This window comes from Argiope bruennichi, chromosome X2 (assembly GCF_947563725.1).
Source record: "Argiope bruennichi chromosome X2, qqArgBrue1.1, whole genome shotgun sequence".
NCBI lineage: Eukaryota > Metazoa > Arthropoda > Arachnida > Araneae > Araneidae > Argiope > Argiope bruennichi.
Genome location: NC_079163.1, coordinates 74,934,350 through 74,958,626, shown reverse-complemented (window position 1 = coordinate 74,958,626; position 24,277 = coordinate 74,934,350). Strand labels below are relative to the sequence as shown.

At 28.5% G+C, this 24,277-nt stretch overlaps 1 protein-coding gene across 2 annotated transcripts; it reads left to right on the top strand.

The window, feature by feature from the left end:
- Window positions 1–1,819: 1,819 nt before the first annotated feature.
- LOC129960195 (mediator of RNA polymerase II transcription subunit 26-like) lies at window positions 1,820–23,861 on the top strand. Of its 2 annotated transcripts, XM_056073417.1 has the most exons (4): window positions 1,950–2,010; window positions 14,374–14,448; window positions 14,675–14,900; window positions 18,367–23,861. In XM_056073417.1, the coding sequence occupies exon 4, from the start codon at window positions 18,538–18,540 to the stop codon at window positions 20,002–20,004; it is 1,467 nt and encodes a 488-aa protein (XP_055929392.1). In that variant the 5' UTR covers window positions 1,950–2,010; window positions 14,374–14,448; window positions 14,675–14,900; window positions 18,367–18,537; the 3' UTR covers window positions 20,005–23,861. The 2 variants fall into 2 exon arrangements, with proteins under 2 accessions (XP_055929391.1, XP_055929392.1); XM_056073416.1 differs by lacking the exon at window positions 14,675–14,900 and having other exon boundaries at window positions 1,820–2,010.
- The last annotated feature ends 416 nt before the right edge of the window (window positions 23,862–24,277 follow it).

Genomic DNA, 24,277 nt, shown 5'->3' with positions numbered 1-24,277 from the left:
TATTGCTTTGTTTATTTTGTAATCATTTCCAGATTTGTTATCTAGAGCAAAGAGATCATTTTCAAAGCTGAAAATGATAAAAATATCCAGGAATCAATTATGGGTCAAGAGAGTAAGTCTTGCAATTACTTCTTACAAGAGTAAATCTTGCAATTACTTCTATTGAAAGTGATAATCTATAAATCAATGTATAAACAAGCTGAAAATAAACCCTTAAAAGTTCTCTATCTAGACTTTAACTCCTTTTAAATTTTGAAATTATTTTGTTTAAAATCCTTTGTTTATTATATGCATATTATATGATTTGTTAACGTGATCGAACGAAGTTTGTGTAAAAATAAAATAGTTGGGTTAATATGATTCCATGTTAATAAATAATTAAGATGCAAAACTATTTAGTTATATTTCTGCATAGTATATCTTTCTTTAGTTTATTTATTTTCAAATATTTAACATATTACATATGAAAGTTAATTTGTTTCTGATTGTAAGATAATAGTGTTAAGCAGTTCATTTGATATTGGACGTGTTTAGTATATTATTTCGTTTCACTTGCAGTGGTTTTATAGCATATATATATATATATATATATATATATATATATATATATATATATATATATATATATATATATATATATATAATTCTTCAATAAATGTGTTTGGGCTCGGGTTTTAAAGAAGACAAAATGTTTATACATAAAAAAACATAATTAAACATAATTTATAAAAACATAATTAACATAAAAAACATAATTTATACATAATTATAATTAAACATAAAAAAGATTATATTTCCATTCTATTTTTATGTCAATAAAACTTCATTTCGCATAAATTCAATCGTTTATCTTATATCGCCAGTGCATAAAAATACTCAATAGACATTTGTACGAAGACGCCGATTTAGCTTGGTGCAACTCTGTGTATGAAAGTTTAGCACGAATGGCAGAACCGGGTCTGACTTTTATGCTTATAAAATGGAGTTTTTATGAATTCATTTTATAAATTTACTGGGCTTCCCTGTTAGCACGAGATATTATACGATATCTCCAAGATGTCCAACATTTTGAATGCCGGCCAGCATCGTGTAGATTTCGTAATAATGCTGTTGAGCATTTTGTGCTAATGGTTTTCTTATTGATCATAATATAAAAATAAAATGTACATAAGATTATTAAGCTGAACAATAAAAATGCAACAAAAAATTGTGTTTTTAGTTCTAAATTCCTTTCAAAATTATTTCCGTCTTTGTGTGCTTTGAACAAACCTGTATTTTGCCTGTAATAAATGTAAATTATCCATGTTAAAGAATCAAAAAAAATGTTTTCTAAGGTCCAATTAAAAATTTAAACAGCACCTGAGATAGAATTCTATATGATTTTGATATTTGCCTTAATCACTTTTCCCCATTTGGAGGTATTATTTTCATACTCTTCTGTGCTGCAGATGTATTATTTTAAAATGATTTTCCCTTGTGGTTCAAGTCGAAATAATTTTTTCTGGGTAATTTTATTTTTTTAAAAGAAACTTCTGTTTTCTAATGCACACCTTATTAAAAACTTCAATGAATGGAATTTGTTAGAATAAATAATTACTACCTGTAAAATTGAATTACATTGACTGTACAACGTTTGGAGATCAATTTATCGAATATTCTAGGAATATGTCTTGAGAAAATCAAAAATATTCTTTGAAAATTTATCGACATTTAAATATTTTTTTATAATCTTGTAATTTAAATTTAGGTATTTTTCGACTTTCTTGCTTTTTTTTTTTTAATGTCTCAGATTAAAGTTTATTTTCCTACGTTACGTTTCCCGTCAGCCACTGCACACTCATGTCCGCCATATCGTAATAAGATGATCGCGAATTCCCACAGTAAGAAGTAGCACAGACACAGAGTGGTGTGCATCCGGACTATTTGGGGATACCGAAACGCGGCCCCATGCAGCACTCGTCATACGAAATAAAAGAGAAATTATTACAAGCTCTGGACAGCGAATACAATGTACGTACATTTCAAACCGTTGTATCCATCGTTTGATTTCGTATCATATTTATAAGATTTATTTTTATATGTATTTCCATGCTCAGTATCAGCGTTAGGCATAACGTTGGATTGATACTATGTGTATACTGAATAGCATGCAGCGAGGTCGGTGAATTGCCTATGTAGACTATATAAATGCATTACTTTGGGCTATCTATTCAATTTTTCTCAGTAGTATGCATTGCTGAGAGCAAAATGAACTGATAATTACATCATATATATATATATGTGATACGCATAGTTTTATGTAAACGTCAAAGCACATGCGCGGGTTTAAACTATATTATTTAACTTGATTAAACTTTGGAGGTTAGTTTAATGTAACCGATAAAATTAATTTGATTGTTAATTCTCATAGTTTTGATAGGAAGTGTTCACTTTATTTTATATATTTTGTTTTGCTGATCATACTCCCTTGTATGCTTTTAAATTGACATAATTTTATTTAAAAATGCAATTTATTATTAAAAATATTTGTTAGTATTCTTCGAAATTGTATTGCTACATAATTTTAATTTTTAAGTAAGCGATCTTTCTGTTTTTTACATTTTTTCTCTTGAATTATTCATCATAAAACTTATGTTTTCCTTGTTTATGACTTTCAAGCAGGCCCCTGTTCCCAATTTTTTATAATCTATGTATTTAAGATTTGTCAGTTTATACTATAGTTTACATATGAAGTAGAATTAGTTTTTTTTTTATTGAATAATTATTCCTGTGCAACAAAATGCACTAAATCCTAGTGTGTATATGTGCTTGTTCATGTGTAGCATTATACTTGATTAGTTGTAACAAGCTTGTAATACATTAAAATGTTTATTATGGAGAGTTTAATGTTGCTTGGATTTAGGATGATACCTCGTAACTCAAATTTATTAATAATTAATTAATTTAGTAGATTTTAAAGCTATTCAATAAAGCATTTCTTTTTTATGCATATGATTCTATTGCTTAATATATTTGTCAGATGTGGTACTTCATTTACATGCAAATATCAGACTGATTCTATAACGTTTCTTATTAATTTAGATTTAGTTATGTTTAATGGGGGGGAAGGCATTATGATCTATGTTTTAATAAAGAAAAATCCATTGTAAAGTTTGATAATATACAAAAGGTAAATTTTTTACTGTACAGTGTTTGATTGCAGAAAGTGGGAAATATATATAATTGGCATTTTAAAAAGTTTTATTGAAACATTTTAACTATTTCAAAATTTCCCTTTGGTAATCTTTTAGCAGTTGTTTAAAGATGAAAGAATTAAATTGGATATTTACATAAATTATTAAGTTTTGTGATTGACAGCATCAATTTTCTTCTTCGTTATATATTAGTGAAACAATGGTTGTTCTTTGTATTTGGCTTGCGTAACATAATCTTAATGTTTTAAATTTTGATAAATAAAAATAATATTGTATAGGTATTGGATATTTATATCATATTAAATGCTTATTTGCCGACTCTTATTTTTATAAATGTAGTTTGTAAAGGAAAATGTGAATTTCTTTCGCTTTCGAAATCATACGTTCATCTTTGTTGCTTAATTATTTTTATTATAATTATTAATAAACAAATTTTTAAGATGAATCTTTTATTTAAAATGTTAAGATAAATATTAATTACTATAGCACTATACCTTCATTAATCTGCAATTTTATTTGTATGCTGTGGAAAAATTTATAAAACCTTTTGTATAAATTAGTTGCATAATTAAAGCTTTATTAAAATAAACATATGAAGACTTGCCTCTGTATTGTTTGAATGAGATTTTGTTCTGGAAAATATATGCATTTCAGGTATTTAAAAATAGAAAGTAAAACTGCATTTTCAAGATTTATTTAATTAGAAATTATTATAATCTTTCACATCTGTTAAGTGAAAACCTTATTTCTTTGCAAGTATGTATAACTGAGTGCTTTTACATCCAATTATTATAACTTTAACTCCTCTTCATCCTTCTTTTTTAAACTATGATCATCACTGTGTCAGTTTGGTTTAACCTTAGATTTAAAGGCATAGTATTTTTTTTCCCTTGCAAGCATTCAATATCCCATTTTTAATTTGTTTTTTAACTTAATTTCTTAAAATGCTCTTCTGATTTTATGAACATTAATTTTGGGTGTGGCTTTAGTTTTCCACTCTGTTATTGTATACACGATTACTCAATAATTATACATTAAAATATAAAATGTCAATAATTACGGATATTATGTATTTATGTTACATAATATTTGTTTACAAAATGAAGAAAAAAAAATTGTATCTGAATTTAACTATAACAAAGCTGTGTAATAAAAACCTTATCAGTCTTCAGTTTTGTCTAATATTATTTTGATTTAAAAATGTAAGCATCTCTGACTTGCATTTTTTGTGTGGTTATGGCACACTGTCCTTTAGGAAATGTAAGTATTTCTTAATGCCATTTTTAAAAAAAAACTGACATTTTTAATAATATTTAAACATTCCTTTGGGATTTATCAGCTAAGAAATACCGTTTGAATATTCCCTTATAATGTGTTAAATTTAAGTTCAATGATATTTACGTTTTCTGACATTGACATAAAATTGGAAGTTAAATGCGTCTTTTGTAATGGAAACAAGTTTGATTTTTTTTTTGTGTGTGTGTGTAAAAGCCATTTTTGGTTGTTACTTCTGTTAAAAGATGCAATTATCATTAAAATATCTGTATGTTGCTAATATAGTATGTAATGCTTATCCTTTTCAATTTTATAAAGTGTTGAAAAAAACAATGCTAAAAATATAAAAACATAAGAAGCCATATGTCCAAAAATATTTCTAAATAACTTAAGAATGTAAGATTTTATAATTATATTTTTAAGAATACTAAAATGGTTATACAAGCATTGGCAAGCGAATAAGCATTTGAAAAAAAATCAACACAGTTGTAAAACAAATGGAGATGCACAGCAAAGATATTTAAAATGGAAAATTATGAAATTAACAATTACGAATTTGTCAAGATTCCCATAATAACAGTTTTGTAGAACAGAATATGGCCAATTCTGTTGTATCAAAATGGTGTAAATTTTCTACAGAAAGAAAGCAAGGGTTAAAGATCTGAGTGAGATGAAATCTTATAATGAATTCGAATAGATATTAATTTTGTCGTAGGGAATTAAAACAAATATTTTTATTACTTGTTGTTTTGAAAGTAGTATTAGTTTCTATTTTTATTTCTTATTCAGTTGTTTTTCCAAAATTCCATCATTAAGAGGAACAAAGTATTTCTTCTGTATATTGTCAAGACATAGCATATAAATGGTATATGCAAAGTAATTTTTTTTTTTATGTTGTTTAAATGACAACACTTAGATTTTGTATTTTAAATTCTTAAAGGCTTTTTAATTCTGTTCAATAGATCCAATCTAGATTTGAAACTTTTTAGTAACTTAAAATGAAATTTTGCATAAAGCAATAGCATTTATATTTTTAGCAGTGAAATTTTAGAGCTAACCAAAATTGCTATCAAAGCTTAATAGAATGTCAGTGCTGTTGTATAAATTTTATGCTTAAAGCATGAAGATAAAAATTGGACTTGTATTTAAACTTTACTTTGAAATGCATATTCTGCAATATATATGTGTATCGGCCAATAAAATTTGTCTTTTTAATTCTATTTTATGCTCTGTTTAATTTATGCTGTTGTAAGGAAGGATTATGAATTTTGTTGTTTCACTATTTAGTTCTATTTCAAACTCCTCTGTCTCGCTTCCGATTTTATGGAGAAGAGAAGGTGGGGAATTTATAGATGAACATTTCAAAATTGTAAGATGAAGTAGCAGCAATTTTTGTTATCTAATTGCAAGCATATATGAGAAGTAATTTTGACCTTATAAATAAATTTAAAAAATTAAAAGGAATAATAAATAAATTAAAGGAATTTCCCAAAATCTGCAATTGTTACTTCCTGCAATTTTATTAATGATCCTGAAGGAGGAAATTTGAGTATTAATTAATGTACTTTTTATAATCTTTCATTAATCATAGAAGATTGTTTGGGCATGTTTCGTTTCTTCTCAAAATCGGTTGACAATGGGAAGACTGGCCATTTTGCTATTCTTAATTTTCTAAGAGTAGGGATTAACAAGGTTTTGATTACAACCATCCATCATTCAAAGGATTTGGCCACAATTTGGTTTAATAAATACCCATGTATTTATTTTTTTAAATGTAAATACTCAAAACGGATACTTATTTTTCAGTTGATTCTGTTCATATAAAATATCTACATTGGTAGTTAATATATAAAGTGTAAGATAAAAATATATAAGGAAATGAAATGCTCGCCTTTTTACAACTTTTTAATAATAATAAACCCTTATACTAGATCAAGTATTTTACATAAAATACTTTAAATATAAACCCTTTTGAATTGCAGTGAATATTGTTTTTTTTTTATATATATATAAAGTAATTCCACGAAATAATGGAGAGGGAAAGTTTGTCTTTAAAATGATAGAGATCTGATAATGGAAACTAAATTGAAAGATAAAATTGTTTATAATTATTTTTGAATTCTTATGTTGTGGTTTAAACATTAATCTGAATTTGTTATTTTAGAACTGGACTTAAGAGTTTGAATTCTCTGATGAATTGCACAAGTTATCTGTTTATATTATATTGTTTAGTTGTAAATGAAATGTATGTTTTCTTTTTCTTGTGTGGCATTTTATACATTATAGCTTTTTTAATTTTGTTTCCATATCGTAAAGGGTAAAAACTTTCAGTTAATGATGTGTATGCAAGTTTAGCTGCTCTTTGAAATGCTCCCACCCCCACCCCCCTTTTGAATCCGATTTTTAAGCATTGAATAATTTTTTAGTTACAGCAAATGTAGCAGGTAAATTTAAAATGTGCAAAGAGACTTTAATTGTAATACTAATGTTACATAAACTCCTCTACCATAGTGATGGATTCGTATTTCCCAATTTTTTAAAAAGAAAGCTTAATTTTTTACTCCTTTTTAATACATAAGAGTCATTTTCACCTGAATACCATCTAATTTCAATTGTTCAATTAAAGCTGAATCAGCAAGAAAGTTAGATGGTTCCAAATCATTTACCTTCCAGTGGATTTAAAATTTCTACTGCAAAGTGAATTGTGTCTATAACAAACTTTCTTCTCTTATGTTATCAATTATTAGTAGTCCTAAAAGGCAGTCTTTTTAATGTAGCATAAACAGTGTTAAAAAAAATTTTTTTTTTGTAAGTGTCTAACCAGAAAAATTATCCTATTATTTACATTTAAATACTAGAATATTTTATTCTGAAACATGCAAGCATTGCTTTTATTTACTTATAATTTGGTCACAATGTATTATAATAAAATTTTACAGTTTGAGTTAAAAATTTATTATTTAGTTGTATAGTGAAAAAATTGTACTTGAATTTACCTTATTATTTGATCTTGCTTTAGGATTATTTTAATTGTACCTAAAAAGTACAATCTGTATTTAGAAAATAATTTGTAAGAAATCTTAATTTGGCTTTACAATATTGTGGAAATTATATTTATAAAATTATTTTTTGGTTATTTAATTAAAAAATTAATGGTTGATATGTAACCTAAGAGAGCTACTTCTGCTGTTAAGGTTAATAGGGGATTGAAGCCAGATTTGCCCTGCTTGTGTTTGCGAACATTTCAGATTAATTTTACTCTGTAGATTTGATAGAATGCAGAGGTTAAAAGAGCTTGTGTTTCCAAATATGGTGAAAGTAATGGTCACTTAGGTTCTGAAAATCGGATTTGTTTGGTGTAACTTTTTTTCTTGTTTAAAAACCAATAAAATTAAAGAGTTATTATATGATTGATAACATATGGATGAAATAATTGAACATTATTTCATCCATATGTTATCAATGTTCCAAACATAAATGTGTCTACGTAACATAAAGCCCGGGGGGGGGGGATTCATATAGCATACTTCTGTTTACTATTTCAAGATCTTCCTTCATCAAAATTGAAAGAAACACAAGAAATAGTATTTAATAAAATAAAAATGTACAAACAATATATTTTACCCAAAATAATTGAAGGGCATCTTGGTCGGTTATTTCATAAATTTTAAAATGTATATTGCTATGGTTTTAGATAAAGGTTTGTTTTTTAAATAAAATAGGTAAAGGGATTAAGAATAATCATATCTAAAAACAGTATGGATTATATTAAGGTACTATTATGAATAAAATTCATAATATTGGGAGGAAGGAAGTTGATATTGGTAAATTTTTATACTTTTTAAAGGAGTTATTTTTTTTATTCAAGAACAATTTAGCAGAGCTTCTTGCTATTAGAATAAGTATCTTAAAATTTCAAAATCTCTATTAATAAAAATTGTTAAAAATTCATGTCTATATTACTTAGATTCTGGTTTTAATGATATGTTCATTTTGTTAACTTTGCTATTAAATGTTTACATTTCTTAGCTATTAATTTTAACTTTAGCAACTTTTCTGCTATGATATACAATAAATTAAAATGCTATGAATTTGTTAACTATTTACTTAAAGAAAAAGTATTCATTTAGTAAAAAAAGGCTGGCTCATTTGTTTTAAACTGTTTTATATTAAGAAGCTTTTGATTTTGTTTTTGAAATTGAGCTGCCAAATGCTACTTGTTATAACTGAATCCTATTAATATACTCTAGAGTTATGGTATTTTAAAACATTTATGGTTTTACCTTATGTGTAAATTTACTTGTTTAACTTTATAGCTCGTAGATGTTTTCAAGTATATTTGGAGTATTCTTATTCCAATGTATGTCACAAAGAGGGATTGCCACAAGGTATTATCTAGTGCATTGCCTTGTTTATTTTTAAAATGTATCTAATCCTATGGGTCATGCCACTTACCGTGAATAAAGACAACATATAAATTTTTTACTCTACAAGAGATGTATATTTCATTTAACACCCTTGACATACGAATTGAATCAACATCTATGACTCATCCTATTTTTGATATTTTTTTGTTATTTTGATTCTTATAATAATATAAGAAGCATTTTTGGTATTGAAGAATGATTTTTACATTTTTAAATACTTAATTCTGCCTTTTAATTACAGACTTGGAACTAAAAATTCTATAATTCAATGGGCATGTTTAGGTGCATTGTTGCATGCAAAGGGGTTAAAAGGCAATTACAATTAGCAACCTGTTGTGATTAGACCAATAATGTATTTCTCTAACCACAACAGGTTTTCATTTTCTACTTGGGAAAACTGTGTGTGTACATTTCTACAGAAATTTTTTTCACCCAGAGCCAGAAGACTTTCAATGGTGTCGCTGACCGTCCGAGATCGACACAAATTCCTTGGAGTCATATTTGGCAAACATCTGATTTTTATTCCTCACATTTCTTATTTTTGGAAGGAGCGTTTGTGCTTACTTAGTATTCATGTTTTATCCGTTACTACTTGGGGAGATGATTACAACAATCTTTTACGTATTTACGCAGCAGCATCGTGTCTAAATTGCATCTGTGAATTTAATTTGTATATTATGTATAGTTCCTCAGGGTCTTCCTATCTATTGTATTTGAATTACATGTATTTTAAACCCTTTGATTTATTATGATACCTTTTAATACTTCTCCAGTCCACAATTTAAATATTGAAAATTGCAGTCCATATAAGTAGAATGTTCTCTATTGGCTTTTTTTTTTTTCTTTCTTTTTCCCTCCGAAATTCTAAGCAGTTTAATGATTCATTTGCAGAAAATAATTTAAAATAGTTATATATGTTTTTATACAGTCCTCATCCTTCCGTATTCCTCCTTTGGAAACACGCATGATTTGCTTCCAGATATCTCCCATAACAGTGATATATCTGACTTCCTTCATACATCTCATTAATTAAAATATAACATAACTACATCTTTTTCAAAATTTTTGAAGGGCAAACTTTCCAGAAATGCTTTTTTGTCATGGACAAAAAATGTTGTCAGTACATGCCAGTTTTTGTAAATAATTCGCATCTGGCAGTTATGTAGGTTTTGCCTTTATTCCTGATAATGAAATTGTAAGGCAGAAGCTTCATGCACTTTCCTCTGTATTTACCTCAGTTAAGTGCCATCCATCTTGCTTTTCAGTATGTTAAGAATAAGGGTTTTGAAGATAAATTATTTTTTGATTCTTGGAGTGCTTTGCAAGCTTTTACTAGCTCAATCTCGGATCATCTGTTTATACTTCAGATTCAATTCTTGTAGCATACTTTACTCCTGAATGGTTTTGACATGTTATTTACTTGGATTCCTGCCCATTTTGATATCTGATGAAATGAGACTGACATTGGTACTGCAAAATCTGCAGCCTTTTCTTTATACTATAGTCTGTGTATTTTCTATAGACGGTTCAAGGTCACATTTTCTATCTCGTTATTGGTTGTCTGGTACCAGTAATATGGTAGAAAATGTGACCATGAACCACCTGTAGGAAATACAGACTAGAATTGGAGGGCATATATTCAAAAATTGGCTAAACCAGTTAAATTTAATTGAGGAAATAAATTTTACATTGCAAAACCTTTTTAACAGCATCACATTTGCAGTTTCGAGGGAAATCCATGATGTTATTTTAACCCATTTAAGGATTGGTCATTCATGGTTTATTCACAAATATTTACTTTTCTCAGAATTTCCAACTTGCTGTCATAGTGAAAATGTTTTAATTAAGACATATTTTATTGTTTTATAATTAAAATATGTCTGTAAATTTTTTACAACTTAATCACTTTAGTTCTCACATTTGCGATTTACCTTTCTTAATTGGATAAAAACCACATTGCAGTATGTTTGCATTTTAAAAAGAAGTGGGTATTTTATATGATGATTGACTTTTAACCTCTTGGTATATTTTTCTTTTAGCTTCTAAACATTTCTAATTTTAATTTTATATTTGGAATAAAATTAGTTATGTTATGAACCTTGAGCATCAATGCAGTTTATCCTAGAAAAGGAACTTAAGCCAGAATAATACCTGCATCATCATCAATTATTATCAAGAATTTTATTGATAGTATTGGAAAATACCATTTCATTCATTATGGAACTTGTCTAGTCTAAAGCAGATAAGGCCATAACAAATTTTTGATGTTATTGCATAAGCCAAATTATCTTCATTCTCCCAATGATAAGTTATACTTTTTGAAGAGTGTACCTATGGATTGTGCCATAATAGGGGGCTATTTTGCATTCGCAACAATAATTTGGTGGCTTGGTCATTCATCATCCCAAACTGCAAGACTTTTAACTAGTATAATACATTTTTTTAAAGATTTATAATTGTAAGTGCTTGTTTTTAAATAAAAGTTTACATTTGCTCAAAAGGGATTAAGATACAGAATTGGCAGTTTTATATGGAATCTATTGAAAAGTCAAATGTGTCATCGATATTTTGGAAATTCAAATATCGGCTACAAATATTTGTAAGAACTTCTCAAAACAGATATCTGAAATAGCAATATATTTAGCTTATAAAAGCAGAATTGCCCAAAATATCTATTCCAATTGATAGTTAAAATACGACTATGCCTCGCCAAATAAATTGATGGATGTTTTCAATGCATTTGTTTATATTGGGAAATGAAAAAACTTAATATCAAAAATATCCTTTTGTAGAGTGTTAAGTTGTACATGTACTTCTCTCTATAACCACTCCTCCCCGCACCTAACAGTAGCTAAAAAGATTAACTTTTGATCACCATTCAAAAATGTGCTTTAAAGAGAAGGCTTTAATTCATTTCTTGTAATAGTGAAGTGCAAAGTGATATTTGGCATTGAGGATTTTGAGCTGAGAGTTTAAGCGAGAAAACAATATCAGTACAAAGTTTCTTATTTGTTAAATTGGTTTAGTGCTGTTTGCAGGAGCAGTATCAAAACTAATTAGATTATACTGATGTCATTATTATCAACTGACATTGATTGTGCACAGTGCAGCCACTTAGCTATTTCCAGGAAATGCATAGATTTTCTTAAACTTGCCTTCAAGTTGTCTAGGATCATCCATATCTAGATACTTTATCAAAACTTGAGTATTCATTGAAGACACTTCTTAACTATTTTTCTGCATTGTTATTCTTGGATAATATTTGAATAAAAGAACAAATCTTCCAAATTGATTCTAATGCCATTTCATGCAAAGCAAATTCATAAAATCTGTGTGGCAGATATCGTGAGAATTTTTATCCAAACAAATATGTTTAAATGAAATCCCTTGGAAGGGAGAGAAACGAGCTCAAGATTACAAAAATTATAAAATCTAATATAAGAAACACATTACAATATTACATTACTTATGTGCTAAACTTTTGGCATACTAAAATCACTTTCTAGTCAACATGATATGACTTACGTTAGGCGTTCATGCTGCTGATTTATTTAATAATTGTGATACGTGTTGCCAAGGCATTAATGGCTGTGAATTCATAATTGTCAGCCTAAAGCCGCTTTTAAATATTTTATTGGCCGTAAGTTTTAGAAATATTTCTGTTATAACTTGAAGTCTTCTTTTAAATGTTTGCAGTATTATAGAATGATGTGAAAATATTCTGGATTTTTATATAATATCTGATAATTCTTGATGTAAAATTAAGTCCCAATTTTAATGTACAATATTTTATTCTTAGTGCAAGATAAGATATTATTACTGTTTAGAAATTATTTATGAATAAGAACTGAATTAGATGAGATGTGAGCATTATGACTTTAGTTTTCTTGCATGTGTAAAACTTGTACCGACTTTAAAATTAGAAAAAAGTGATAAGTTAAAATGCAATGAATGGCCAGTAAATTGCCACAATGGTTGCAAATTAGTCCTGGGCCTTTGCTTTAAAAATATATTAACTCTATAAAGCATCATACTTAAATAGTATTAATCATTTATTCTGTTTATATGTGGTGTTAGTTTTGCATCTATTAATGTATGTTCTTGTATTTTATTATTGGTTGTAAAATCGCTTATGTGAATATATCGAACCTTCGAAAATGCATTTATTTTTATTTCAAGTCAGGATATTTTATTTCAATAAAATGCACAATAGTATTTTTTTCAAAAAAAAAAAAATCCTTCACACTTCCTCTGTGTTATTAATTTTATGTTGTGTTTAAAGCATTTTTAAAATTTGGAATATTGCTAGTTATCCCTTCTTTATAAAATTATGTTCATGCTGTCGAATTTGTATCTGACCAAAAACTTTTGGAAATAGAATTATATCATGACCAGAAAATCGTATACTTATTGTCATTTTATTACTGATTTGCATTGTAATTTTTTTAGTTCTTATGTTGTATATATTAAAATGGATAAATAAAAATAATATTCTGCTGAATTTTAAGTTTTCTTTTTTTTTTTCTTTTGTTTCAAATCAAAATATTGGTTTGGTATTCTTTTGCAGCCTTATGGTATATGTCTTGATGTTTATAATCAATACGCTCATTGCTGTATTTAATTTCTTATTGATATTTCTATTTTTACCAAAATTTAACATTTCGACCATTGTGGCAAATTTTAGCAATATTTCCTAAGGTTAGATTATGATCGGTTTGCTACATTTTTCATCTGTTGAAAAGAAAAGTTATCTTGGGACATATAATGTTTTGGTGACAAAAGATCAGGTATCCATTATAACAGCTGCAGAAAAAGTTTTAAATATCTCTTATTTTGAATCGTAGCATAACAGAAGATTAATAACACTCCTAGAATTGAATGTTTTGTCTGACTTTTTTTTTCTTTTTTTTTTTTTCTAATTTATGTTGAAAGTATAATTAAGAGGGAAAAAAGAAGTACATATGCTTACAATTAGTTAAAGAAAGCAAAGTTTCAAATTTTTATAGTTTCAGAATTGTAAAATATAATTTATATCAAATCATTCACACAACAGTACAGAAGTAAAACATTTGTTGACAAAATATCTTGAAGCTATTTTAAGGAACTATTTTGAAGCTCTTATGTACAGTTGTCTCCCACCCCACCTAAGAAAAATGGTGGTATCTAGATTAAAAAATGTTATTACTATCATAAAATTTCAATCATTTTTAAAAAAGAATAATGAATTTAATTAAATTCAAATGATTGGATAGCATCCGATTATGTTACGGATGTGAGGTTTTATGATGCAAGAGCTAATAATAGCTATATTGCGCTTAATATTTGGTAATTATGAAGCTGCTTTAAAATTTAAGAAAATGTGGAATGAATCTTTTATTGAGAACATTGAAAAAAATTATTTGCTCATTAGTTATTTATTGTGTATTTTTTAAAACTTTTAATAATTGTATTTTTTAAAATTTTTTAAATAATTTTAGGTTGTGGACATGGATGCAGTTTTGGAAGTTATTACTGCATTGGAAAAAGCCATTATAACAAAAGAAGCATTAGAAGTAAGAATAATAATTGCTTCAATTGGGAATTGTAGCACTTTTGTAGATATGTCTTCAGTAATTGTGGTAGCATTTTATCAATTTTAAAAAATAATTAAATTGCTAAACTATTAAATAGTTCCAATTTGAAGTTTTGTAAATATTCTATTTCCGTTATTTTAAGAAAAATTTTGTTTAATTCTCTGTGGATAAAGATCGAAATCTAATTAACTGCATTATTTTTCAGACTTGTTGAAGCCTCAAAACCCGTCATTATTAGATTTTGGAAGATGTTCTTTTCCTTCTAATAGATATTTGTCTGGTGCTTTGAAAGCGATTAATTTTCACTGATGACCTTCTTGACATTGTATTGACTTTTATACTTTTCAAGCAATTTTTATTAAGAGCAGTGTCAATTTGAATTAACTTCCTGTGTTATTTTGTACTGCTTTTCTATAGCCTGGTTTCAACAGGTATGACATAAGAATTGTGCATTATTGGATAAGTATATTTTATTAAGTTAAAAAAATTACTGTGAATAAAAGTTTGACATTTTCTTTTTTGACACATGTTCGAAGATATATCAGTAATGAGAAATGGAAGAAGGGAATGTTCAGAGTTCAACACATTCTGATTTATTTCAACCCTATTATTTCTGTGCATCTTACTTTCTTTTCATAATTTTTAAAAAGATACTTTGTATATATTAGAAATTGTTTAAAGGCCAAAATACCAGCATTAGTGGGACATTAGTAGCCTATCCGTTAAGCCTATAAATCTCCTTTCCATGATGCTGTTTCTTTGACATGATAAAACTTCTTTGTAGTTTTATATTAATTTTTTATGAATATTTCATTTTTTATAATGAACATTGTTTTAATTATGTTAGCAGATATTTATATTTATAAGTGTACTTATTTCAGTTTATAAAAGAAACATATATTAATAAGATTGTAGATGCCTAAGGGTTATTTTAACATGCTTAACCATTAACCCTCCAACGATTTCCATGGAGTGGCAGGCAGGCAGGCAGGCAGTCTGTTTTCTGTTGCATCTTGCATTTTCCTCAGTTTAGTGCGTTTATTTTTTAAGATTGCAGATTTTTTTTATATCGTGCTATTAGTGGGTAACATACAGTAAAGATATGCAATAAATATGACAATGCAATACAATTTCTCCAAGATTTTTCTGTGTTCTGATTGTTTCTGTGTGCACACACTGTTTACATTTCTTTAGCAGGTCATGCAATCCAGATGTTGCAGCTTTAGTCAGTCAAAATACTCCTTTTGGCTTCAGGTAATTGAATGCTGAAATTGGTGGGTGTTATTGTCTAGTAGCAGAAGTGTCAACCTTTCTTTTTTTGACTTTGCTGAACATTTTGTCCAGCACACAAAGTGTACAAGACATTCCTCTTTCTTCTATCTTGATGGATTACAACATCCAGTGCCACCTATAAGTGCCCCTTTGTGGAAGTGATCCTTGAAATGTACGTGCCGGGAAGGGGGGGGGGCTTGTTTCCTGTTGCATACACAGCAACAGCTGTTGTGAAACATCCTTCTTTTGTCAAAGTCATCTTGCCAATTTATTTAAATCCATTCATAAACATCATAATACAAAATTAAACCACAATAATCTTCATTGCTTATAGTGTCTACTCTAAAAGAAAGTCAAGTGAGGGATAAATACTTACTTTTCAAAGCAAGAAGCACAATTTGACCTGTAGTGTCTATAGCAAGTTTTAACAGGATCCAAAAACTTCATTGCAAGATAACAAAGTAAATAAAATATGACTGAACATATTTCCTGATTACTTTTTTCCTACTTCTACTGCCATCTTGCAACTTTTAACCGTGCCATTATCCATGTGCCAACTTGCCTCTGTTACCAAACAGCCTTGGTCTCCCCATACTGCTTTTAAGCTGCTCAGTTATTTTTGAATCGTAGATCTGCTACATGAAAGTGGAATAAAATTATTCAGCATTTTTTTTGTGAATCAGCATTTCATTGAATGAACCGAGAATCGAACAGGAAAATCGACTGAAAAAAACCGGGGAAATTTGAAAATTTTCATAAAAACTGGAAAATTTTAGGGAATTCTGAGTTTCTTACTTATTTTTTACTATCTAAAAAAAAAAAAAAAATGCTTATCCCTAAAGATTACAAAAATAAAATATCCTAGTCATCGCTTCCAAAAACAAATCAATGCAATTGGCAATTCCATAATGCAGAAACTCGCCTTTTCTACTGTCTCCCCTTTTTTTTCTGTATAGATCAATCCAGTTTCGGTTTGTGAGATAGTTTATCTTTTTCCGTAAGATTCCTGAATTGCAGCTAATGAGCATGCACGAGACTTCTGTGATTGTGCGAAAGATTAGAATATATTTCTCTGACAGGAATAGCGCCATTCAATCTGCGGACACTTCCCGGTGGTATTTAGTCAGTCACACATTAGTTTGTTTTATCATTTGAGAAATTGTGAGCTTATTTAGAGTAGAGTAGAATTTTTTAAAAAAGTAATCAGCTGCTCAAAATCTGTATTTAATACGAATTGAGCGGATTAAAAAAAAAAAAAAATCAATCCTGATTTTGCTCAAAAAAGTTCGAGAAATCTCTCAAAACTTGTTCGCCTTGTAAAAAAAGAATAAGCCTAAGTAATATGGGAAAATAGGGTCTTATTAGCCATGCCAAAGAAGGGAAACAAAATTGTGTGTCAGTTCAAAAAAGACATTAATATTAGACTTTGTATCGAAAGAATGAAGAAGGTAGTATATCAAGTCCGAAAACATCAAATTTAATGTCCGAAAAATAAATTTCGAACTTTTTAATTCAATAACAGTAATTTAAAACTGAATTTTTATGGGCATTAAAACTTGTCATATTCGTCCTTGAATGCATTCAATGATATATCGGAAATATTTTCACATATGTTTACTGAAAGTAAATTAGCTAAAATATGTACATGAGGCTGTTCAAAAATGCTATACCTTATTTATTAGGCATTAGCTCCATCAAACTGATAGCTGAAAAATCTGCAGGAATTGATACTCAAATTTAGAATTGGCAAAAATGAATAAAATAAAATAATTTTGCTTTGCAATGTTTTTTAAGTAATCATTAGTGATTTGTATCGTAACAAAAAAATTGTTTTATTTCACCCGAGTCCTTTAATTTTGTATCGTATAGCTAGAGTTGAAAGGTCAGATATCCCTCCCCCTTAATATATAAATCTTGTGTTGCTAAATTCTATATAATAAACAAAGAGAGATTGTTTAATGTAAATATTATCAAAATTCTTTTAATATACTATTATCTTTAATCTTTATTCAAATAATGTTAAATTGTTGCTTTCTTTCCTTGCTTTTTCTTCTCCTTAAAATCATATTACATTATAACCAGCACATGTGTGCTACTTTTGCCTTATATCTTGAATATATGTACAGGGAATATTTTTTCTAGATTTGAATGACAACCCTGATAGACGTCTTGATCCATTTGCGTTAATGGAGTTTATTTCAATTATCTTTAAATGAAAATGCAAAGGCTAACTTTATTTTTGCTCAAGACCTCACCTTCATAAAACAATAGTATGGGAAAATATTTGATCAAGTTACTTGATTTGTGCCTTTCCGCGTCAAGATTGGACAACAGGATATAGATTTCTAGATTATTTTTTTTTTCCCGCCTTGAATTGTAAAAGTTTTATTATTCACTTTGTGAATTAACAGTTAATAAATGCAAGGAATGCTTATAGTAATTGTTTTTAAAAGAATTTGCATTTCCTTTGGAAAAAATACAGTAGAAATAATATTTTACTTTGTAAAAAATGTTTATTCTAATTTTCATAAATAAACAAAAGTTTGTTTTGATTTAAGATTTATTTGAATTTTTTCTTTGCTACCAAGTTTTTGTTCTATTGATTTTCCTCCCATTTTCTTTCAGAAAACTAGAATTGGAAAGTATATAAATGAATTGAGGAAAAGGACTAAAAATGAACAGTTGGCTCGGAGAGCAAAAGAGTTGGTTAAAAGTTGGAGAAAACTTTTACCTCAGACATCTCAGAGAGTTAATGGAGAAGAAACCCACAACAGTATTGTATCATCACATGGTGGTATGACTGTATTAGGTCCAGGTCCTGGTCCAGGCATTGGACCAGGACCTGGACCAGGAAATCGAACAATTAAAGCATATGTTTCAGTGCCTGGAACTCCAAGATACAAAACTTCAAGTCCATCAGTGATGATAGAACGATCTTCTAGTCCCTATTTCTCTAGTGCCTCAAATAGCCCATTATTAAATTCTACTGTATTTCAGGGATCAAGCTTACCATCAATGCCATCTAACTATGCTCCTGTTAAATCGGGAACATGCCCGACTTCAAGGACAGATGCTAATTCTGTAAACAAAACCTTACTTAACACTAGTAATCAAAGTAAAAACCTGACTTCCAGTCAAAACTTCAAGCCTGTTAGTCCATCTGTTCTGAAACAAGACATAGTGACATCCAGTGGAACTTGTATTTTGCCTTCTCGGACTTCTCTTAGCACAAGCCCGGGGCTTAGGAGCAATTCAAATTCTAGTAGTCCTTTATTAATTGCAACTGTGAATGTGTGTTCTCAAAATGTTTCCCCAGTGTCAGCATTTTCAGTCACCCATTCCAGTCTGGACCTGTCTAAAACAAATGCTGCAAATAAGCGGTTACGAAAAGAAAAAGCTTTAACGAACTATGCAACAACTACAGAACTAACTGCAAGTGATGCAAAGACTAAAATTGGTAATGGAATGAGTGACGCCACTGAAAATAATTTACCTAGTGAGAGTTCAGCATTCGACAGTGTTACTTCATGCCATTCCAATTCTGTTGATGGTGATAAGACACTTTTAAATACTCCCACAAGAAATCCAAAGAGAAAAAGGAGCTTTGATAACAAAAATGAGCTTCAAGAAAATCGGTTGGGAGATATGATAGCTTCCTTGCCATCTGGTGCAAAGCTTCCAAAAGTCAAAACAACACAACAACTTATTGCCGATTTACAAGCTAAAAAAGGTTTCAGTACTGTTCTGTCATCAGAAAGTTTGACTTCTGTTGATAGTCTTCACAGTTCTGAGGCTGAAGTCTCGCGAACAAAATCTGAATTGTTAAAAAAATTCTTAATATCTTCACAGTCTGTCAGAAGTGAAAACAATCGAGAAAGCCCAGTCGATGAATCTAGCGTTTCAGTAAGTGATTATGGTTCCCGTTCTGTTCCAGATGTTTCTTCTGTGATAAATACGAACTTGGATGTTTCCTCTAGCATTTCTCATCCTCATCCTGATCCTGCTGATGAGGAAGTAAACAAGATTCTCTCAGTTCTACCCCCCATAAATCCAGCTGAAATAAACCTTGATGATTCTTCTCCACCACCTAGGCGACGAACATCTGTCACAGATGGTGACTTAAATAGGTTGAATACTCGTTGGGAATATGTAAATGGTGTATATGATTGCAATGGTACTTGGAGACCATGGCAGGAATGTACTGAACAAAAATCTTATATGGAGGAAAGCTTTCAAATATTGCCTTATGTAAATATTGATTAGATATTAAATTGTACACAATGCATTAAGGAAATCATTTCCTTTTTTTTAAATACAGTACAGTGTAAAGGAAGCTTTCTGGTAAAGAATATATATTTAATCAATTTGAAGAATGTGATAACGAAATTAATTTTTATATATATTTTTTGTTACAGAAATGCATACAGATATTTTTTTGCCTCTATTTCTTTTATTTATTTTTTACAGAAAATTTAATGAATTGTAAAAATATTTCAATTGAAATTAAATTTAATTCTAAATATAGAACAAAAAGATATTTGGGAAAAAAAACTTAAGTTTTGCTTTGCTAAAATATTTTAGTACATGAAGAATTGACATATTGAATTAAAGATATGGAAATTCATGTATCATTCTAAGTCATTTCATTTATAGTTGGCATTAAAATGTCAGTTATAGATTAGCTTTATTTATTTAATCAGTTTGTTTTTTATATTTTATTCATTTTGATGGCTGTGTTTTCCTGTTAAGATAAAAAAAAAAAAAACTTATCAATGTGCAACACTATAAAGAACTTCTTGTTTTTTTAATGTTTTCTTTTGTTGCTGTTGTTTGCAAAGTATAATTACATTTCCAAGATTCATTTTCTAGTTTAGGTTCTTTGATTACCTTGGAGCCTAATCTTGCTGTCAGTGTGAATGTTAGACACTGTAATATTGCATTTTAAATATTTGATAAAATTGATATAATGTTGATTCTATTCATGGTTATTACTCAAATCCAGATTATTTGTTATGGATATACTCATTGAATTCACAAAATCTTACAAAAGTGTTAAATTTGGGATTGTTCAGTCACTTTCTGTAGATGTTTTGTTAAAGTAAAATATTGGTTTAGCATTTAAAAGTTATTATAATACTCAGTGTTAAGACATGTATAAAGTTTCATTAATCAAATTGCGGGCACTTTTTCCCTCGCTCGCAGCTAATGTGACCGAATCTACTTTGTTGATCTTGTTTAATACTCATTGTTAGTTTTTCACTCCTTTTTAGAGAAAATGAAATACTCAATTATAAAAGGTTATACATAAGAGAATTTTATGTATAAATATAACATTTATGAGTTGGCCTTGAACATTTTTATTCGTTGTTTTTAATATTCCTTCAATGCACAAGCAAGACTGGAAATGTTATTTTCCCACTGCCCTTAATTCAATTTTGAGAAATCTCTTTGGTTCCCTTCCCTTTTATTTCCAAGAAACATAACAAACTTGCTCACTGACTTCCTTCATTGGATTACATCCATATTTGTTGATATGCATGTATATCCAATGTGGTTATAAATATTTGTATACTCGTAAAAGATGAGTTTTCATTTTAAACAACGCATTTCTATGTATTAATGTGGAAGTTTTATCACAGAATATCTGAAAGTTCATAAACTTTGTTAAGGTATTGAAATAATTGTGGCTTAACTGTGATTTTCTGCATTTTATTTTGGCTCCCTATTAAAGATAATTTCTATTCCAATGAGACAATGAAATTAAAATGATTTTAAAAGTGCACTTTTATTATTGTACTTAAATGTTGAAAAATGATTTTTATCAAAAATCTGGAATTTAAAGCAAAATTGTGAGCATGATGTGCTGATATAGATTCCCTTAGTAGATTAGAATTTTAATCATATCATAATATATTGTCTTTCTTGTGATATTTATTATGGCTTAATTTCTTTATTGCAATGTTTTCAGCCATTTACGCTCTTTTTCTGCTTTGAACTTCAGATTTTTGTTTAAAAAATTTTTGTTGAATAATAAACTAAAAGCATTCTTTAACCTCTTAATCGTTGTGCCTATCCATCATATGTTCTTCAAATTGTCGCCTGTGAAACTTATAGCTGAAAATAAATCATTCAAACAGGCTATAATTTAACACAAAATTACATTTAATCCATAAATGCTTAAGAATTCTTTGGATTCTTGATTGAATCGATAAGGTAGCACATTTCCATAATGGTAGGTCTTAACTAATTAGATTTTAAAAAATAAAACGGTCAAGGGGTTAAAGACTAAGCATTGATGAGTAAAAAATATATATTTTATTATTAGTATGGAATCATGTAATCAATTTTTCTCAAATTCACTACCAGGTGGTGCTTGTTACATAAAATCAAAATTAATATTCATTGGTAATTAATTTCTGCAAATCTTAAAACATTATCTTGTCATCAGGAATATACAGCTGTGAAGAAACTCGGCACATCAAAGGTGAATGGAAAATCGATTACAAAATTCCATCTTTGCTAAGATGAAATTTACGAAGATGCAAGTAGTTAACTAATTCTTTCTACACACTTTTCGTTATTTCTTGACCACTATGTAAAATTCAGTCAGATGCAGTGCCATATTATTAAATTAATAATCAAAATGTATAACTATGCAATATTTCAAATGTATACAATGTGTAACTACAAATAATTACAATAATATAGGTCCATCTTAATGTTATTTTATATAAAACGTAGAAATTTTTGGAAAACTTATTTTTTAAACTTATAATGTGCAGTAATCTCTGTACTCTAAATTTAAGACATTTTGTATCGGGTAAGATGACTTACTGCTCTCTCCCAGTTCCCAATCAACGAAAATCATTGTAAGAGTTGAATATGCTGTGCATGCTTTATGGCCTTTTCATAAATGTAGTGAAAATTTTGTCAGATTTTGTAAAAGACCGGGCCCTCAGGGTTTGTCCTCTGATCAGTCTAGTACTTAAATTCTGTTGGGCAATAACTTTTATTTAGTGCCTTTGCTAGTGTGAAATAATGCAATATCTTTTTGATAAATGTGATTCTGTGATCTTATATATTTCTGTAAAATAGCAAAATGATTTGGTTAAAGAATCTTTGTAATCTTAAATTTAAGACATTTTATACTGGGTAAGGTGACTCGTTGCTTCTTCCCATTCCCAATCAACGAAAAGTAATGTGTAAAAGGTGAACGTGCTGTATATCATTATGGCCTTTTTAAAAATTGTTGTGAAAGGCTGGGCCCTCAGGGTTTGTCTTCTGATCAGTCTGGTACTTAAATTCTATTGGGCAATAAGTTCTATTTAGTGCCTCAGCTAATGTGAAATAAAGCATTATCTTTTTGATAAATGTGATTCTGTGATCTTATATATTTCTGTAAAATTGGAAAATGAATCAGTTGAAGAATCTTGTACTCAAAATTGTATTGCATAAGTTGGCTCATTGTTTCTTCCCATTCGTCAATTAACGAAAATTATTGTAATGGTTGAATATGATTTTCATGCATTACAGCCTTTGTCAAAATTTTAGTGAAAGTTTTCTGAGATTCTGTGTAAGACCAGGCCCTCAGGATTAATCGCCTCTAATCAGTCTAGTACTTAAATTCTATTCAGCAATAAGTTCTATTTAGTGCCTCTGCTAATGTGAAATAATACATTAACTTTCTGATAAATGTGATTCTGTGATCGTCTTATGTATTTCTGTAAAACAGGGAAATGATTTAGTGTAAGAATGTTCTGCAATTATTGTCTTATTATAAATGGAATGACAGCTAAAGAAGCAGCTCCATGTGAATTGAAGGCCTCCTAATCATGCAACTTCCTCAAAAGTTTCCTTGGAAACACTTTTCCAGACAATAAAAATATCAAATCTTATCTAAACATTCTAGTTTTTTTTTTGGTCATTCAACATCATGTAAATAATAGTGAGTGAATGAGTGCAAAAATTTAAACATGATATGAGTAATAAGAATTTTAGTGTTATTTTCTCGTTTTCATTTCTGTAGAATTTATTTCTGGCTTTTAGTTCTCTGTAAAGGTAACTTAAAATACAAATTTTATCCAATTTGCTCAAATAAATGAGAGATTTATTTTGTTTCACATTTGTAATGTCTTAAAAACAAATATAAATTCATTACTGCACTATGAGTCTCAAAGAATTTTATATACATTTTAAGAAAAAAACACACAAATTTGATTTTTACATATATACATTTTTGAGATATGAAGAAAATGTCTAATTATATGCCAAGTTTCTTTAGAATTTTTTCTAATCTTATCAGAATTTTTAAATCTTTCAAACGGAATTGTTAACTGACCCTACTTCAGAAACTCATTTAATATGTATTTGCTATATAATGGAATATCAAATATGTTATGTACTATTTTGAGAATTGGTCCTGTGAAGTGTAGTAACCTATTCCAAAGAGCTATTATACACTAATTGAAGGCTGTTGAAGACATAAACTATATTGGCATTTATATTTGCTTCATTATTAAAGAGCAAATGTATTTTT

Coding starts and splice junctions, on each gene's coding strand:
- LOC129960195 (XM_056073416.1), top strand. CDS start 1,948: ATGCAGCACTCGTCATACGAAATAAAAGAGAAATTATTACAAGCTCTG. Junction 2,011..14,373: donor CTCTGGACAGCGAATACAAT/GTACGTACATTT, acceptor AAATAATTTTAG/GTTGTGGACATGGATGCAGT. Junction 14,449..18,366: donor TAACAAAAGAAGCATTAGAA/GTAAGAATAATA, acceptor ATTTTCTTTCAG/AAAACTAGAATTGGAAAGTA.